General features: G+C 41.0%; 1 protein-coding gene across 2 annotated transcripts in view; it reads left to right on the top strand.

The window, feature by feature from the left end:
* DHTKD1 (dehydrogenase E1 and transketolase domain containing 1) overlaps positions 1-16,617 on the top strand; it is a 41,448-nt gene that overhangs the window by 21,097 nt on the left and 3,734 nt on the right. For both annotated transcript variants that reach the window (XM_053253427.1, XM_053253428.1), the window contains exons 5-15: positions 57-326; positions 1,239-1,410; positions 1,881-2,079; positions 3,341-3,653; positions 5,343-5,427; positions 8,198-8,337; positions 8,706-8,856; positions 9,692-9,798; positions 10,933-11,097; positions 14,514-14,596; positions 16,369-16,538. In XM_053253427.1, coding sequence (XP_053109402.1) covers positions 57-326; positions 1,239-1,410; positions 1,881-2,079; positions 3,341-3,653; positions 5,343-5,427; positions 8,198-8,337; positions 8,706-8,856; positions 9,692-9,798; positions 10,933-11,097; positions 14,514-14,596; positions 16,369-16,538 — 1,855 coding nt within the window. The remainder of the gene's footprint in view (positions 1-56; positions 327-1,238; positions 1,411-1,880; positions 2,080-3,340; positions 3,654-5,342; positions 5,428-8,197; positions 8,338-8,705; positions 8,857-9,691; positions 9,799-10,932; positions 11,098-14,513; positions 14,597-16,368; positions 16,539-16,617) is intronic.

The following is a 16,617-nucleotide window of genomic DNA, read 5'->3' as shown; positions in this document are numbered from 1 at the left end:
CATTCAATATGATCTGAAAATGCATCTAAACTTAATATTAATATCCTACTGTGAAGCTTATGTTCCGTAAAATGCAAGGCTTGAGTGAATTTCCAGAGAATTCCCCAGCAATTGGAGATGTCCTGTCCCACCTGTCTGCTTCAGTAGATCTGGACTTCGGGTCTCACCGCCCTATTCACGCCATCCTGTTGCCAAACCCCTCCCACCTAGAAGCCATTAACCCAGTGGCAGTTGGCAAAACAAGGGGGAGACAACAATCATTGCTTGATGGAGATTACTCTCTAGATATTTCTGCACAACCTGGAGACAAAGTCATCTGCCTGCAGGTACTTTGAGATTCAATGGAAATTGTTGGGGGAGAGGTAGTTTAAAAATTTGGAGAACTTGTGACATAATGCCATTGATAGACAAGTTATCTGAGCTCAGAGAATAGTCTGCAGGCATATGAGGCTGTAAAGTTATTTAAAGTTAAGCAGGTGACAGTCTGGTCAGACTCTATGTCACCTACTCTGAGAGCAGGGTATAAGTATAATTAGATACATCCACTTTTATTTATTATTTATTTATTTAGAAAATGTATATACCACTTTTCAACAAACAAAAGTTCTTGAAGTGGCTTACTTTGCAAAAGAAATGAAAAATGGTTCTGTATCCAAAACAGACTCACAATCTAAAAATAAACACAAGTGAGACACAACCAGAACCCACTGGGAGAGATGATATGCTAAATGTAAGAGTGCCATCCCTTTTAAAAGTGCCTCTTTGCCCAGTTAACAGGGGTTGACAGAGGATCTAGGTTCAAAACGTTATGTAAGCCATCTCAGCTGGTATATTTCTCTAGGAAATGCCATGTTCAGAGGAAGGACACCTCTGAATACCAGTAGCAGGGGAGCAATAACAGGAGATAGGGCATGCCTTCATCTTCTGTTTGTGGGCCTTCTGAGGCATTTGGTGAGCCACTGTAGGAAATAGGATGTCATGGGCCTGATCCAGCAAGGCTCCTCTTATGTTGATGCAAATACTTGAAAGCTACATACATTATGCATTATTTCAGGATAAGTTGGTCTAACATCTATTACATAGTGAAAATAACTAACAAAAGCAGATAATTATGTGGGGAGATTCTTTCTTTAGCATTATATTTTCTAAATTGCAATATTTTAGTTTTCCCTCACAAACAAAGGTGAGTCTTTTGGCCTTGGTTACTGACACAACTTTATTTTCCTCTGTGATTATAGGTTCATGGTGATGCTTCTTTCTCTGGTCAAGGAATTGTTCCTGAAACCTTTACACTTTCCAATCTACCACATTTCAGAGTAGGTGGAAGCATTCATCTGATTGTGAACAACCAGCTGGGCTATACCACTCCAGCAGACAGAGGGAGGTCCTCTTTGTACTGTAGTGATATTGGTATGTATCACAGTTTTCTGAGGGAACTGGTTATAAGTTAAAAGGATTGTGAATACTCCTATTGTGAATGTTAGATGAAAGTTTTGAAAGTAAACATTACAGGGGTAAGACAATCTAGCCATTGGTATCATTCTTGAATTCTCTGCCAAAAGACAGGGTGGGCAAGAAAGACAAGAACAGTAGTCAGACATGTTTAGGGTGGGACAGTGTAAGTGAATGTGAAATTACAAAATAACTAAATATAGGTGGTCTAATATGTTTCAAGTTATTTAATTGTATTGTATTCAGGCATGCACAGCATGCAACCTCCAGGTGCTTGGCAACCCATCCTATTTTTTCAGTCCCAGGCAGGCAAAAAAACCCAAAGTGTGTACAATCTTTTGTTGACTGCCATACATTTCTGGTGAGCTGTGTTTAGCTTTGTGAGTTGTATATGTGTGGACCTATCATGGTCTTTTTGACATTTTTAGGTAAGATAGTTGGCTGTGCAGTTATCCATGTTAATGGAGATGATCCTGAAGAAGTCACCCGAGCTGCACGATTGGCTGTTGAATACCAGCGTCATTTCCGCAAGGATGTGATTGTGGATTTGCTGTGCTACCGGCAATGGGGTCACAATGAACTAGATGAGCCATTCTTCACTAACCCCACCATGTATAAAATCATCAGGTATGGCTTACTATGGCAGAGGAGATATGACACATCCTGTTTGGGCTTTCTTGGTCTTTTAGCAATGCCTTTTCTAAATATTCTTACAAGAACAGTTATATTCTATTTGTGACCCTCCTGTCTAAGGATGAGGAGGATGGTAAATTGGAGGGTTAGGCAGGGCTGGGGAAATCCAACTAGAGATCACTGAGCCTTTCTGAAAAATAGTGTGTGATTAAAACAACCCCCTATGTTACCCTTGCCACAGGACAAGGGTAACAAAGGTCCCTTTGCATCAGGAAAAATGTCTGACAACAGAGAGCAGCATGCAGATACAGCCTTCATTCCCATCATGTTGAAATTACGGTAGCAGTAGGCAAGCAAGCAGTCTCTCCCTTCAGCCAGCAAAAGTTCATCCCTTGTGCTGTGATGTGTGCCAGGACTTGATTACCCCGTTTTAATGGGGACTTCAGAGGCAAATAACTCAAGAAATTCTCGACATACTTTTTTCAAAACAAAAAAAGTTCATACTCCTCTGAATTTTTGGATAGATTTAATAGGGGGAAGGAATGGATTCCTTGGCCAAATACAGGCCATATACCTGTGGAAAAATAACTTCAAATGGGTCTATTTTCAAAATGCTTTTATCGCTGCCATTTCTCAATGGATCTGTACCACATTTGGACAGATGGTGGTGCTTGTCACCTGATTACTCGTTGTCAGCTTCCAAGTGGATTGGATAGCTGGAATGGATTCTATAATTGACAGAATGTTCAGAATTGAAATAGTGGAATGCATTTGTACACCGCACTTTAACTCTGCAGGCAATACTGTGCCTGTGTAAATTATATTGTTTATCTGTTGCTTTTCCAAGATTACCCAAATACAAATAGAATAAACATTACTAATGGTAGGAACATGCAGCAAATTGCTCTAGAATAAGCATTGTCTTTTCTTAGTGGTGGAAAACATATGACAGGGAGGGTCTGTTTTGGCAGAGAATTCTGAAGAGTAGTTGCTGTCACTTAGAAAGCCTTGCTGTAGGCTGCCTATGATATCACTTCCATAAATGATGGAACCACAAACAGAGCTTCACTTGAGGAACTTAAAAGTGAGGGGAGATAATATGGGAGAAGATGCTCCCTGAAGTATGTGAGGTCCTGCTCATATTCTCCTTTAATGCATCTTGAAGCAGGCCAGAAAATTTACAGGCAGACTTGGATTGGAGTGGTCTCAACAAGAGGTAACTTAATATATTGTAATATCTTGCTTCCCCTGACAGATCCCGTAAGAGTATTCCAGACAGTTACACAGAGTGTTTAGTAGCCCAGGGACTCATGACTGCAGAAGAAGTGTCTGAGATAAAGTCTTCTTATTACTCTAAGCTGAATGACCATCTTGCCAACATGACTTTGTACACCCCTCCATCCACCAATCTTCAGGCTCATTGGAGTATTATGGTAGAACCATCGGCAAGGATTACTACCTGGGACACAGGCATTGCGATTCCACTCCTTCAGTTTGTTGGGGTCAAGTCTGTGGAAGTGCCACAGGAACTGCAGCTGCATAGCCACATTCTGAAGACATATGCCCAGGTTTGAGGCTTATTAATTCCACACTAAAATGTTAAGTATGTTGATATTTGAAAGCAGAGTGTTTCTTGTTCAGATTTTGCCTCCTCTGTGATTTCACTTGGTGACTCTTGAAGTGCTTAGAATAGTTAAATTAAAAGATATTTGCACATTACCTAAGCCTCAATATAGGTGCCCTTTTGTGATGTATTAGGAAGTGTAAGAATTCAGTTTAATTAAACAAACATTACTAATTCTTCTTCTTCTTCTTAGAGAGTCATCTTTAATATTTGTGTTTCATTCCATTTTCCCTTTATTATAGTAAAAAGTGAAATGTCACCTCATTGATTAACATTTACCGTTGCTTATTAAAATTGGCCGCCACTGTTTAATCAAACTTGTAAATGAAGTGCAGCAGAAGTGATTAAACCTTATTACAGTCATTAGCCAATTCACACAGCCTGATTATGGGCACCAAGTTAATCTTGCAAGTCATTTCTGTAGCAGAAGAAACAAGTCTATTTGTCTAAAGTGGTTCAAACATCTTTTGATTACTTCAGTTTAAGCAACAGTGGGTCATCATTCATGTCATTGTAAGGGATTAGGACATTTGTATGAACTATTTACACACTACCTTTGTATGTCCTCCTGGATCATTGTTTTGCATCTGGAAATCTCTCAATGTGGGAATGAGCCCTATTAATGGTCATAAATGAGGCAATTGGTGAAGGGCCAGAGAAAGGTGTGAAGGTATGTGCTGCTGTAACATTCTTAAAGCTGAGTAGGGCTCAGCCTGGTTAATGCCTAGATGGGAGACTGCCTGGGCATCCCACCTGAGCTACCCTAAAGTTCTTTAATGTTACCGCCACAAGCCAAAACAGAAGAGAAAGTTACAGTTATATAATTGATTACAGTTATATAATTGAATGTATGTAATTAAAACAGGCTGAAATTAGAATTAGTTTTTAAAAAATTAACAAAATTTAAAACATAATGATGATAAAAATTTCAAACAGTGAGCTACCCTAAAATGAAATAAGTATAATTAAATTAGGTAAAAATAGGTTAAAGTTATGAAAATCCCATTTCTTAAAACCTAAATATATCTAGCCTTCTTGGTTGCCATGCAAAAAACTTAAGAGACTATAAGGTCGTACACAGGACCAAAGCTTACCTGGCCTGGGGAGGGCTGGGGGGAAGTCAGGTGCTGTCCTTCCTTCCACCACACAATGAGTGCCACTCTTGGGCTTTCCAGTGCCACAGCCAGTGCACAACGGCTCCAGGAGCAGTGAGGGGACAGGGTGAAAGCAGGCTGCGGCCTCCTGTCTATCACAATGCACCATTCAAGGAGTGCAGTGCATTGGGGGATTTCTCCGCTGTGGGGGGCTCTGGTGCCTGGCTCTGTGGCTGCTTGGGCTGTAGGCTGCCCGAGCAGCCACACCACTGGGGACTGGGCTGGGCTTCTACCTCAGTAAAAGCCCAAGTAAAAAAAACTCAGGCTATCTGGTGAGACAGCACCAGGATTGGACCCAATCCCAGTGCTCCACACGAGTAGCCCTACCTAGATAAGGCTGTGCAAGCCCGGGTAGGGCTGCTCATGTGAACAACCTCTATGACGGATTTAATTCAGAAAACAGAGAGAAGCTGGTAAAACTTCCAGTTGTCAAGGCAACAAAGCTGAGATTTGGCATATGTTGTTTTGTTTTTCAACAGTCAAGAATGCTGAAAATGGAAGAAGGGGTAAAGCTAGACTGGGCCACAGCTGAAGCATTAGCCTTTGGTACTTTACTCTGTCAAGGTAGGCCTTTTAAACTGCAAGACCATCATTAGACCTGTGTATTACATTGCACCAACAAAATAAATGTTAAAGGGCTTGACTATATGCAACCCTGACAAAACAGTTCATGACTGAATTGCTAAATTACTGAGAGAGAATTCTGTGTATCCATTTACTTAAGGTATATTTACTTAAGTTAACCCCTGCTAACTTGGCAAAGAAGCACCCTTTAATATGGTGATTCTCTTTATTTAGCAGGGTTAGAGTAACTGGCCCTATCCACCCCCAGCATAGTACCTCCAGTGACTGTTGCTGGTGTCTATTTTATGTTTCTTTTTAGTCTGTGAGCCCTTTGGGGACAGGGAGCTATCTTATTTATTTATTATTTCTCTGTGTAAACCACCCTGAGCCATTTTTGGAAGGGCGGTATAGAAATCAAATTAACAATAACAATACACAACTGTTACTCCCTTTGTCCCATATTTCTCATCCTTTGGGAGATATCACTTGACCTGTTCTAGCTGACCAGTATCTGTTGAAAAAACAGTATGTATTTCATAGTGGGCAGCCAGCTAGCACTGATAGAGTTAACTGGGGGGGGGGGGAAGCAGTTGACCTTGATTGACAGACTGGAGATCCTAGGTCATGACCCAATTGGTTAACCAGGTGGGCGGGACTAAAGGGCTTCAGAGGGGTTTCTGGGTAAGTCCTCACATGGTGAGTTCTGAAAGTCCCTGGTCCAGAGATTGCAAGGCTTGGTCTCACCTAAGTCCTGGTGAGGCCCAAGGGGAAGGAGCCAAGGCTTATGGCTTCGGAGCTTTAGACGTAGGGAAAAGTGTTTTAGTGGGACTTGCATTAGAAGTTAGTTTCTTTTGTGTGTGTTGCTTTGTATTTTCAAGTATCTAACTTTGCAATTACCTATCTTCAACTTCAGTCTAGCAATGAACAAGTTAAGCACCACCTGAGACCACCCAGGTGTTCTATAAAGAACTCTTGCAACCACTAAGCTAATATTATTTGCAACAGCTACGTCTGAATTCCTGAACTGGCTTATTCTTTTTATATATATATATAATAAAGCAATGAATTGTTTTCTTTGTTTTACAAGCCCTCTCAGACTGTTTGACTGAGTCTGGGAGAGGAGGGAGGTGAAGCCTCTAGTCCACATGCCCCCAAACAGCTGACTACAGCTCCACTTAAGCATACATAATTGGAACCATGTTTTTATGTTTGCCTGTTAGCAAGGTAAAGCAAGGTTGGAACTGGAAGTTTTATTGCTCTCTTCCAGTAAGGGAAAATTACAAAGGGGCAATTGGTGGCAGCGATACAATCTACCAGAGATTCTTCTTTTCCTTTTTAATAAAGTTTAAATCCAGTCAGCTTGGCAGGTAACAGGAAGAGGTGACTCAGTGATAATTCCTCTCACATGTGCTGACTTCTCTGTTCCTTACACATGTCTTCTAAGGTTGCTTTTAAAATGTGAATCAAGTTTATCAGTATTTTTTAATACTGGCCAACATTCTGTGTAATGAAACCTTGGTGCTGGCAAACCTCCAGGGCTGTTGGGCACATAAAAGACAGCCCTTGGGCTGTTGCAGAGGCCGGCTGTAGTGAAACTCCTTAAAACAGCATACATGCACTTTTATAGCTCTACTTCCATTGGGAACAATGACAGTAGCAAGTGCCCACATGCTGTTTTAAGGAGTTTTGCCACAGCCCACTTCAACAGCCCCAGGGCTGCCTTTTACATGTTCAGCAGCCCCAGTGGCTTGCTAATGCCAGGATTTCACTGTGAAGAATGTCAGCCACTAACTTGTAAAATTGTTTCTGATCTGTTCTGATTCATTTCATATATTGAAACAACTGCTCATGTTCTTCTGTATTGTGATTATTACAGAGACATAAGACGCCAACTAACTGCCCCACTTTTGATTAATTTTCTGGGTCGTGGAGATTATTTTTATTTAAACTATTTGCTCACTAATCTTAATTCGGATGTTATTCATATTGTGGCCAAATACTGTTATATAATATGCCAAATGTGTATAAATGTAGTCTGTTTTTATATGATTACCTTATTATTATTTATTATTACTACTACTACTACTATTACTATTTTCTTATTTGTTTTATATTGTTGTATTGCTGGTCTACGACCAAAATAAAGTTTTACTTACTTACTCATTTCATATAGATTAAGAAAACATTTAACCACACAGGTTGATGTGGACCTTTATATGTAAATACCTATTGTATTGGGAGTTTTTAATTTCCAAAAATATTTATATCTTGTACTACACCAGGGAGTTCTGAGTAGAGTGAACAGTTATCCTACTTTATCACCACAACATCCATCTGAAGTTGGTTAGACTTAGGAGAGCATGACTTGCCCAAAGCCACCCAGCAAGCTAAGTGAGGATCTGAACTTGGTTTCCCCCCATCCAAGTTCAGCACTATCAGCTGTTACCATGTGGTCATTCAGCCACTTGAAGGAGCAAGAGTAGGTTAGATTGGCTCCAGATAACCAGCACAGATATAGCTCTTTTGTTTGAAAACTGGTTTGGAAGCAATTGGTACCCAAATGTATCCAGAAGGAATAGCTGGGAACAGCCAGTGCTAGAAGAACTGAACAAAGAAATGATTCAGCAAGAAGAAAGCAAATTCGATGTTGAGACTTGTGAACAAAAGTTACAGCTGATTTGCGGAAAATGCATTGGGATGCAAGACATCTTGTGTTTCTTGATCTATTGAAGAGTTATAAAGTTATTCTATATCTTTACATTATACAAAGGTTTTAATATTCGTCTGAGTGGTCAAGATGTTGGCAGAGGAACATTCAGCCAGCGGCATGCAATGTTGGTGTGCCAAGAAACCGATGAAACCTATATCCCTTTGAATCACATGTCACCAGATCAGAAAGGCTTTCTTGAGGTACAATGTAATTTTTAACTGAGTAGCATTTTATGATGGCATGCCTGACTGCCTTATTGTTGTGATGACACGGTGTGCTTCTGAAAAGCTGCTTTGTTGTATTCTTCTTGGGGTGTTTTTGTTTTTGTTTTTAATAAAGTCCATAATCTTAACCTTGTGGACTTGCAAGGCTTCACACATTGTCCTATGTTAGGGCACCATATAATTTCCCCAATATGTTAGTCAATTTTTGCAATAATTCTCGTTAAAAACAAAACAAAAAAACCATGTTTACTGCTGCAACAATTCTGATTAAGACAATTGGATTTTTAAAAATGCTTACTTCCTTAAAAATCTCTTTCCTGATGAATTCTTACTTTCTCTGTTAGGTGAGCAACAGCCCCCTCTCTGAAGAAGCTGTGCTTGGCTTTGAATATGGAATGAGTATTGAAAGTCCCCAGTTGCTGCCCATATGGGAAGCTCAGTTTGGTGATTTCTTTAATGGAGCTCAGATAATATTTGATACATTTATCTCTGGAGGTAAGATACAAATGCCATTGTCTAAAAGAGAGTATGTTCTCTCTCTTTCTTTCTCTTTTACTTTAAGGGCTGGTGCACAACACACATGTATTGCATCACTTCACACATATTCTTTTTATGTTGCTATATGAATAGTTTTAATGTTTTGTCTTTGTAAGCCTTCTTGAGTACATTTCTGAAAGGTGGGGATTTAATTCTGTGGATGAACGAAGGAATAAATCACTGGAAGACTAATCACTTAGTGATTTGCAGCTGCTTCCATAGTAGTGTTGTGTTTGAAGTGGTCTGTAATGATTATAAGAAAGCTCTGCTGGTGGTGTGTGACCTCTGTGGCCATTTCACACACATAATTAATCACTTGATGTTGCAGTCATCAAATGATGGGCATGCACATGTGAACTCTGACACAGCAGAACTGAATTTCAGTTAGCATGTCAAGCAGAAGGCAAACAGCTCCATCACTGGGTATACTGTGTGCCCAAGAAAGGACACAAAACATTGAGAATTGCAATATATACTGTTTGGAGGTTTTTCTGAAGTAGCATGCACAGTTCTTGGGTAGATATATTAACCTTGACAAAAGATAAAAGAAGAGTTTCATTTAATGTTAATAAAAGCTGGCTTCTGTTCTTTTGAAGTGCATCACAAGTGGGATTTTTTCCACTGTAAGAACAGCAATTAGACAGCCACTTCAGCTGCTTGACCTGTGAGATTGTAACATATGAAGCAGTTCATAGTGGATGGGAGAAATGTCATGGATCACTTTACGACTCTGGTAATGTGTTATTTTGGCATTTAAATGAATCACTATTTCCTTCTCCTCTCTTTATTCCAGGAGAAGCAAAGTGGCTCTTACAAAGTGGAATAGTAATTCTTCTTCCACATGGTTATGATGGTGCAGGACCAGAACATTCTTCTTGCCGAATTGAACGTTTCTTGCAGGTAAAATGTCATGCTCTACAAAGGTGTATCCCAAAGGACTGTTTCAGAGAACCTGTCCTCTTGCATGCCCTCATGTGTACTTGATGGCGGTCTCAGACTTGAGTTGCCTTTGAGGGAAGTCTGGAAATCTAAATTCTGATCCAAGTGTGATCATAATCAGCCTATTTGATCCTTATAGAAAACAAGGTGTGTTGGAAATCATTGGAGCCCCCACTGGAGTGAACTTAATATATTGATCTAGAATCCTGTTTATTATATGAACTTTAAGTCAATATAATTTCAGTCTGGATCTCACTCCACCATGGTTGAAGAAAATCTACATAGGGCACATATCCTCATCAACATCTATAGGAACAATTTAAAATTATTAAACATCTGTTAGTGTTTGGTAAGGATTTTCTTTGCTACTGATTCAAACAGTGTGTGATGGATCATAATTACATATAGAACCAGTGTTCTGCTAAGACTTCTGATGGTAATGTTTTTCTCATCTTAGCTTGCAGTTGATTTCAGCTGGTTGGAGCTCTGTTACAATACGATTTATTCTAGGCAATTGACTTTTGTAGATTATTAATGTCAGTATTTCTAGCAAGGATCAAGTCTAAAGTCTAAAGCAAATCAAGTTAAAACATGAGAAAGTGCTGCTGCAGTGTCCAATTCAGTACATGTAGCTGCCTGTACATTGTGCGGTTTTGCCTCTAGACTGCTGATGCTGCTCCCAGGCAAGACAGAACTGATTTTATTCTGTAACAGGCCCAGAGACTGTCCTTCATGCCTCTTGTGGCACCATGTCACAATCTGGCCACTCTGGTTAAATGTGCTATTGTAGTTGAAGTATCACCAGAGAGCTGACCTCATTTAACACTGTATTTTACATAATGGTTAACAAAAAGAGATGACTCTGAAGATACAATTAAAAGCAAGGATGAACTTCTTTTCTAGGGTTTATAATATCCTCTTATGAATCCACAACTTTTCTGATCTGAAAGCCCTTATATACTTCAAATGGCCACCTTTTGAAAAAATTTCCTACTCTCGGATTTGTTTATTTATTTAAGGAATTTTGTCTACTCGTGTTGAGGTTCTGGTGGTAACTTGCATTTACAATTTATTCCAAATTTGTTTCTTTCATAGATGTGTGATAGCTCTGAGGAGGGGGTTGATGGTGACCACATCAACATGTCTGTTGTACACCCAACAACACCAGCTCAGTATTTCCACTTACTCCGTAGACAGATGGTCAGAAACTTCCGGAAACCACTAATTGTTGCTTCTCCCAAAATTCTGCTCAGATTGCCTGTGCGTAGACTTCCTGCTTTGGTTGCTATCCATTTCCTTTTGTTTATTAAGAAGTACATGATTTGATTAATATGTGGGAGCTGTTCACCTGTGAGTCTTTTCTATGTAGTTCTGGTACTGTATGCTTGAAAGAGCCTTGTGGGCAGGGCCAGTACTGTGGTTCATGCCCACATGAACATTACCAGAGAACACTGTTCTGGTGTGGGATTACCATATTAATGTGACTTCTTCACCATTATGTACTGGATTAACATAGGAAGAAGCCACAAGGAGGTGGCTCCCACATGATAGCAGTAATATATGCATTGATCCTATGCTATAGCTTCAACAGATTTAAATGCTTGAAAGGGGTGTGTGTGTGTGAATGTAAAATGTATTTTACACCTATTGCATTACTGAAAATAATTTAGTATTGTTACGGGGTCCAAAATTGGGACTGTCTGTAAACTACCTTGGCACCCCTAACAGAGATGCCTGGCCTGTATTTGAATGAAACAATACAGGAAGATGCTAGTGTTTAGCACTAGCAAGAGAGGATGCATGGTCGGTCACCACAACCTGCCCTTATGGGAGTTTGCATGAAGATTCCCAGCACTCCAAACCAGACTTTTCACATGGCCGTTCTCAATATTAACGAGACCCCAAATCATTAATATTAAGGTCTCCATGGCTTGTTTCCCTTCCAGCATGTCCCTACACTCTTCTACATTCTTCACTTAGGTGTTAAAACCTATTGGTTCTTCTTATCAGTTTCTCTTCTGGATCTGCTTGAGCTCAAGGGCTTAAAATAGTTCTACAGTAATCAAGATAAGCCAATCTTCCCATCTAGCTCTTTTGAATCCATTGTCCCATTGTTTCTAACCAGACGTTTCTACAGGTAATCATTACCCAAAAGGAGACCCTAGAAGGTTCTCTCCTTATCCCATAAGAATAGCTAGCCAAGCCCCCCAAAGCACATAGCCTCTGGGATCCATGCCAGTGTGGTTGACCCTCTGCTTCTCCATCATTATAACAGAGAACCTGGCTTCCTCCTGCACATCATACAGGGAGCCTTCCCCTGGTTCCTCTGCTCCTGGGAATTTCCATCTTTCCTCCCCAACTCCTCCTTCCCTTCCTTAGGGATGCATATGGTGCATGTGTCAGACTAGGCTAGAATGTTTTATTAGATCTGAAATCTCTCCTCTGGTTTCTCTCCTGTGGTGAGAAAGCCCTGGGCAAAATCTAAGGAGGACAGCATCCAGCTGCATCCTCTGGCCAGGAACATCCATTGGGTGACCCCAAGAATTGGAAGGAACTCGCTCACACAGTCACCTTTTCTTCTTCCTCCTCATCACTGGACTTTAGCAACTTCATACCCTGATTGCCCCACGACAGCCTCTATAATTACACAGTGCTGCTCCCTTCCTCAGTTATACTTCCTGGTTCCCAGAAGCCTCTCCACGCTACCATCAGTTTAGCCCCTAGATTTGCCTCCCGCAGGAGAGCTGGCAGCCGCTCTCCTCCACAGGGAAGCCATTTTCCCTGTAGTCAACTTCCTTCACTCACTCTTGTTGCAACTTTTTAACCCTTTCCTTCCATCTCCCTCCACTCTATGCTTGGACAGTTCTTCCGACCTGTCTATCACTCTCCTCCTGCCTAAATTTACTTGGGTCTTTCATACTTCTCTCCTGGCTCTTTGGACCAAACCTTTCTTCTGTCATCACCTGAATTTGCTTGGGTGCCTTTTGCTTGCCTGATGATTCTTTTTACCGGGTTCTTCTCCCTCCTTTACCCAAACTCACTCGGGTCCTTTCTGTCATTTCTTCAGCTTCTCAACCCGTCCTTTGGACTGACTCCTCCCTCTTTCATCACTCAAACTTGTTAAGGTGCCTTTTGCTCTCACTCTCCTGGAGCTTTCCTAGACAGCAGGCTTTACCATGGGTTTTACTGCAAGTTCGAATGTGCCCCAAAAGCAAAAAGTGGATTTTTTTTTACCCCGGACATAAATTGGGCTATGCTCTAAAGCGCAATGAGAAACTTGAATTGTGTCTGGTGTGCTCCCCAATAGCTCACAGGGACTTTGGGGTAAATCTGGCCAGTATGTGAACACACACACTTGATTTCAGAGGAGAAGTGAACTAAAACCGCCCTGAGTCAATTTTGGAAGGGTAGTATAAAAATTGAATAATAAATAAATAAATAGATAGATAAAAGCCTTGTCTGGAAATGCTCCTGCTTGTTCTTTTTTTTACTGGGCCTTCCACCCCTTCCCACCTGAATTTGCTCGGGTCTTGCTCCTTGCCTCACTCACCTCTTTAACTGTTCCCTAGACCGACTTCCCCCATCCTCTCCACCCAAACTCATTCAAGTGCCTTTCTCTCTCCATCCCACTCTTCTGCTGTTTCTTCTAACTGATCTTTCTTTTTTCCTTTCCCTGAACTCCTCACGATCTTTTCTCTCCTTTCCCTCTCATGGCTGGTTTTGGTACTGACACCTCTCTCTCACTTTCCCCAAGCTCTGTCAGATCCTTTCACTAACCCCCTCCATTGAGCAAATCACCACTTACCGCTTCCCTTCCCCATCTCCAACAGTAGTAAGTACCCATTAAGTAACAGTATAGCAAAGGTAAAGTATTAAAGCCCAGACACCTGAATATCTTAAGAGTCTGTGAAACCTGAGAATCCCCTTGTTAGCATCATAGTCAAGCCTCTTCATTGCATTAAATAAAATATATTTTTATTTGTACTTTTAAGCCTGTGGTTGTGATTATCGGGGAAACTGCCTGTTTTATAACCTAGCCTACAAGGACCCAAAAAGGGTCTAACAGATTCCCCCCCCCCCATGACACTATTACTTAAATAAGCTTTCTCCAAGCTTACCCTTGAACACTTCATTTGCCTTATAATCCATTCCTAAACATTTATATGCAAGACACACCACTTCAATGGGATTTGCTTTCACATAGGTATGCGGAACACAAAACTGTATTGCTCAGTTGCATCTTCTGGTTCTTCTTTCTTGCCAAAACTGGCAAATTCAGCACCAGAAGAATGCCAGAAAGAAAAGAAAAATACTCAATTTGTTCCTCTCTTCTCCCTTTCCTTAATTCCTACCAAAGAACCGCAACAGTAATATATGCAACCATGCATTTCATAATAGGATATGACAGAAGTTTAATTTGGGAGTATTGTTTTCCACATGATAGCTGTTTTGTCTCACAATTGACTATTCATGAATATTTATCAAGAATTTCAGACCTGAGCAATTTTGGTAGCTAGAATTATCACTTGTTTCTAAGTCATCTAAAGCTTGCCTTATAAATCAAATGGTTCAGAAATTTGCCTTGCCCAGAAATTACATCATCAATTAAATACCTACCTCTTGAAATATATTTAACATGCATATGTATATTTCTCCCCCCACCACCCAAATTGTAGGCTGCTGTCTCAAGCTTACAGGAAATGGCCCCAGGAACAACATTCAGACCAGTCATTGGCGATTCATCAGTGGATCCTAAAAAGTAACTTGAAACAGTGTATTCGTTTTTAGTATTCAATATTCTAAAAAGTATAGAAACTTAATAAGCAGTAAAATAGCATTATGGCTCATAGTGGAGTGTAAAAGTTAAGTTTCAGTCACAGATTTGAGTAAGATCTAATAATCTAACGTCATAGTAAAATATACTGTGTTTATTTACCTAGTTCTTAATTTATTAATTTAACTTAATTCAAAGGAGGAAATGTTTAGCCTTTCACTTTGTTTAGCTTTGTCCATAGAGTTTCTCTGTGGAACTTACTACTACTGCAAATACTACTTATTAGGGATGTGCACGGAACTGCGGAGCTGCGGTCCGGCACTGGTGTGGGGGGCTCTTTAAGGGCAGGGGAGGGTGTACTTACCCCCCCCCCGCTGCATTTCCCCCGCCGGCGCGTTCATTTTGAAAAGCTTTTGGGGCGGCAGGAATGGCCTTCAGAATGGCCTCTGGACCGGTCCGGGCTCATCCCTACTACTTATCAACAAAAGTTCTCAAAGTGGTTTACATGGGCCGGGGGGGAGAGATAATAGATAAATAAAATGGTTCCTTGTCCTCCAAGGGCTCACAGTCTAGAAAGAAACATGAGGTAGAAACCAGCAACAGCCTCTGGTGGGGATGGTTTGCTGGGGGTGAATTGGGCCAGTTGCTCTCCTCTTGCTAAATGAAAGGGTAACCATTTTAAAAGATGCCTCTCTGGTCAGTTACCAGGGGTAACTTAACATTGTGGATAGCTACCTACCAGCTGAGAAGCAGACAAAGGCCTGCTATTGCTGTGCCATGTTCTGCTATGGAGATATGCATCTAGCATGGACATGGGGTGGTGGAGTGGATAATCCTTACATGTGCTGTTCCCTAGAGGCAGGTGCCAATGACAGTACACGCAGTCTCCATTTGTGTGTGCAGAGAAATCTGCACCTTACCACTCATTTGTGGCTTTAAGGATTGATTGTGCCCATATTTTGATATGTTTCTGATGTTTGTGCCTGTGTCCTCAAAAGCAGAATCATTTGTTTATTTTGCATTACGTTTGTATCCTGCTGCTCTTTCAAGGAATTCATAGTGATGTTTTAATCCCACAACAGTCCTGTGAGGTAGATTAAGCTGAGAGAGGTTCACAAATGATCAGAGATTTGAATCTGGGTTCATAATCAACACTGTAGTCACAATACCACATTTACTCTGTTTTGAGTTAACTAATCAGCCAGCTGCACAGGATAACAAAAATAAGACTCAGCAAAGTCTTGCACATGATTGTCAATGCTGGTGGGCAATGGGCTGGTGGGGGAGGGCTAGCTGCCTACCCCCACATGATCACCACCCCTAGTTTGCTCTGCTGCTCACTGTGGCACACAAGCAGTACCACAGTGAGCGGCAGAGCAGGGGGCCAGAGGAGGAAGCATTGCACCAAGAGTGTGGTGCATTGAGGGAGCCTCCCAAAGCCAGTTACTCTTGTCACACAGCTCTGTGTATGCTTGGGCTGCATGTAGCTTGAGTATCCACACAATCCCAGCATGCCCTTAACCCTGGCTAGAGGCTGGGGTAAAAAGTTGGGTTAGGCAGGAGGGCAGTCTTGGAATTGGTGCTGCACACGAGCAGCCCAACCCAGGCTGAACTGCCCTATTCTGGGTGAGGCTGCTCGTGCGAATAGGCTTAATATATATATTTTTAGGAATGGTGTTATGTGCAACTAAATTCTCTTAATATCATTCTCTTTGACTTGGTATGCTTGAAATTATTTCAATCTTTCTGCCCTATAGTGTCAGCAGAGTGGTTCTCTGTTCTGGGAAACATTACTATGCTCTAGCAAAATATCGGGAGGCGCTTGAAGAAAAGAAGCAGAATACTGCAATTATCAGATTAGAAGAACTGTGTCCTTTCCCACTGGAAACTCTGCAGCAGGAGATGAACAAATTTACAAATGCCAAAGGTCAGCAGGTTCTTGCTTCCCAGCCCAGAAATCTGCTGATCCAAAGTGCTCATTTAGGAGGTTTTGATCTATTGTCACT

Source organism: Hemicordylus capensis, chromosome 5 (assembly GCF_027244095.1).
Source record: "Hemicordylus capensis ecotype Gifberg chromosome 5, rHemCap1.1.pri, whole genome shotgun sequence".
In the NCBI taxonomy this organism is placed as follows: domain Eukaryota; kingdom Metazoa; phylum Chordata; class Lepidosauria; order Squamata; family Cordylidae; genus Hemicordylus; species Hemicordylus capensis.
The sequence above is the reverse complement of the archived record's forward strand: the minus strand, read 5'-3'. Positions and strand labels throughout refer to the sequence as shown.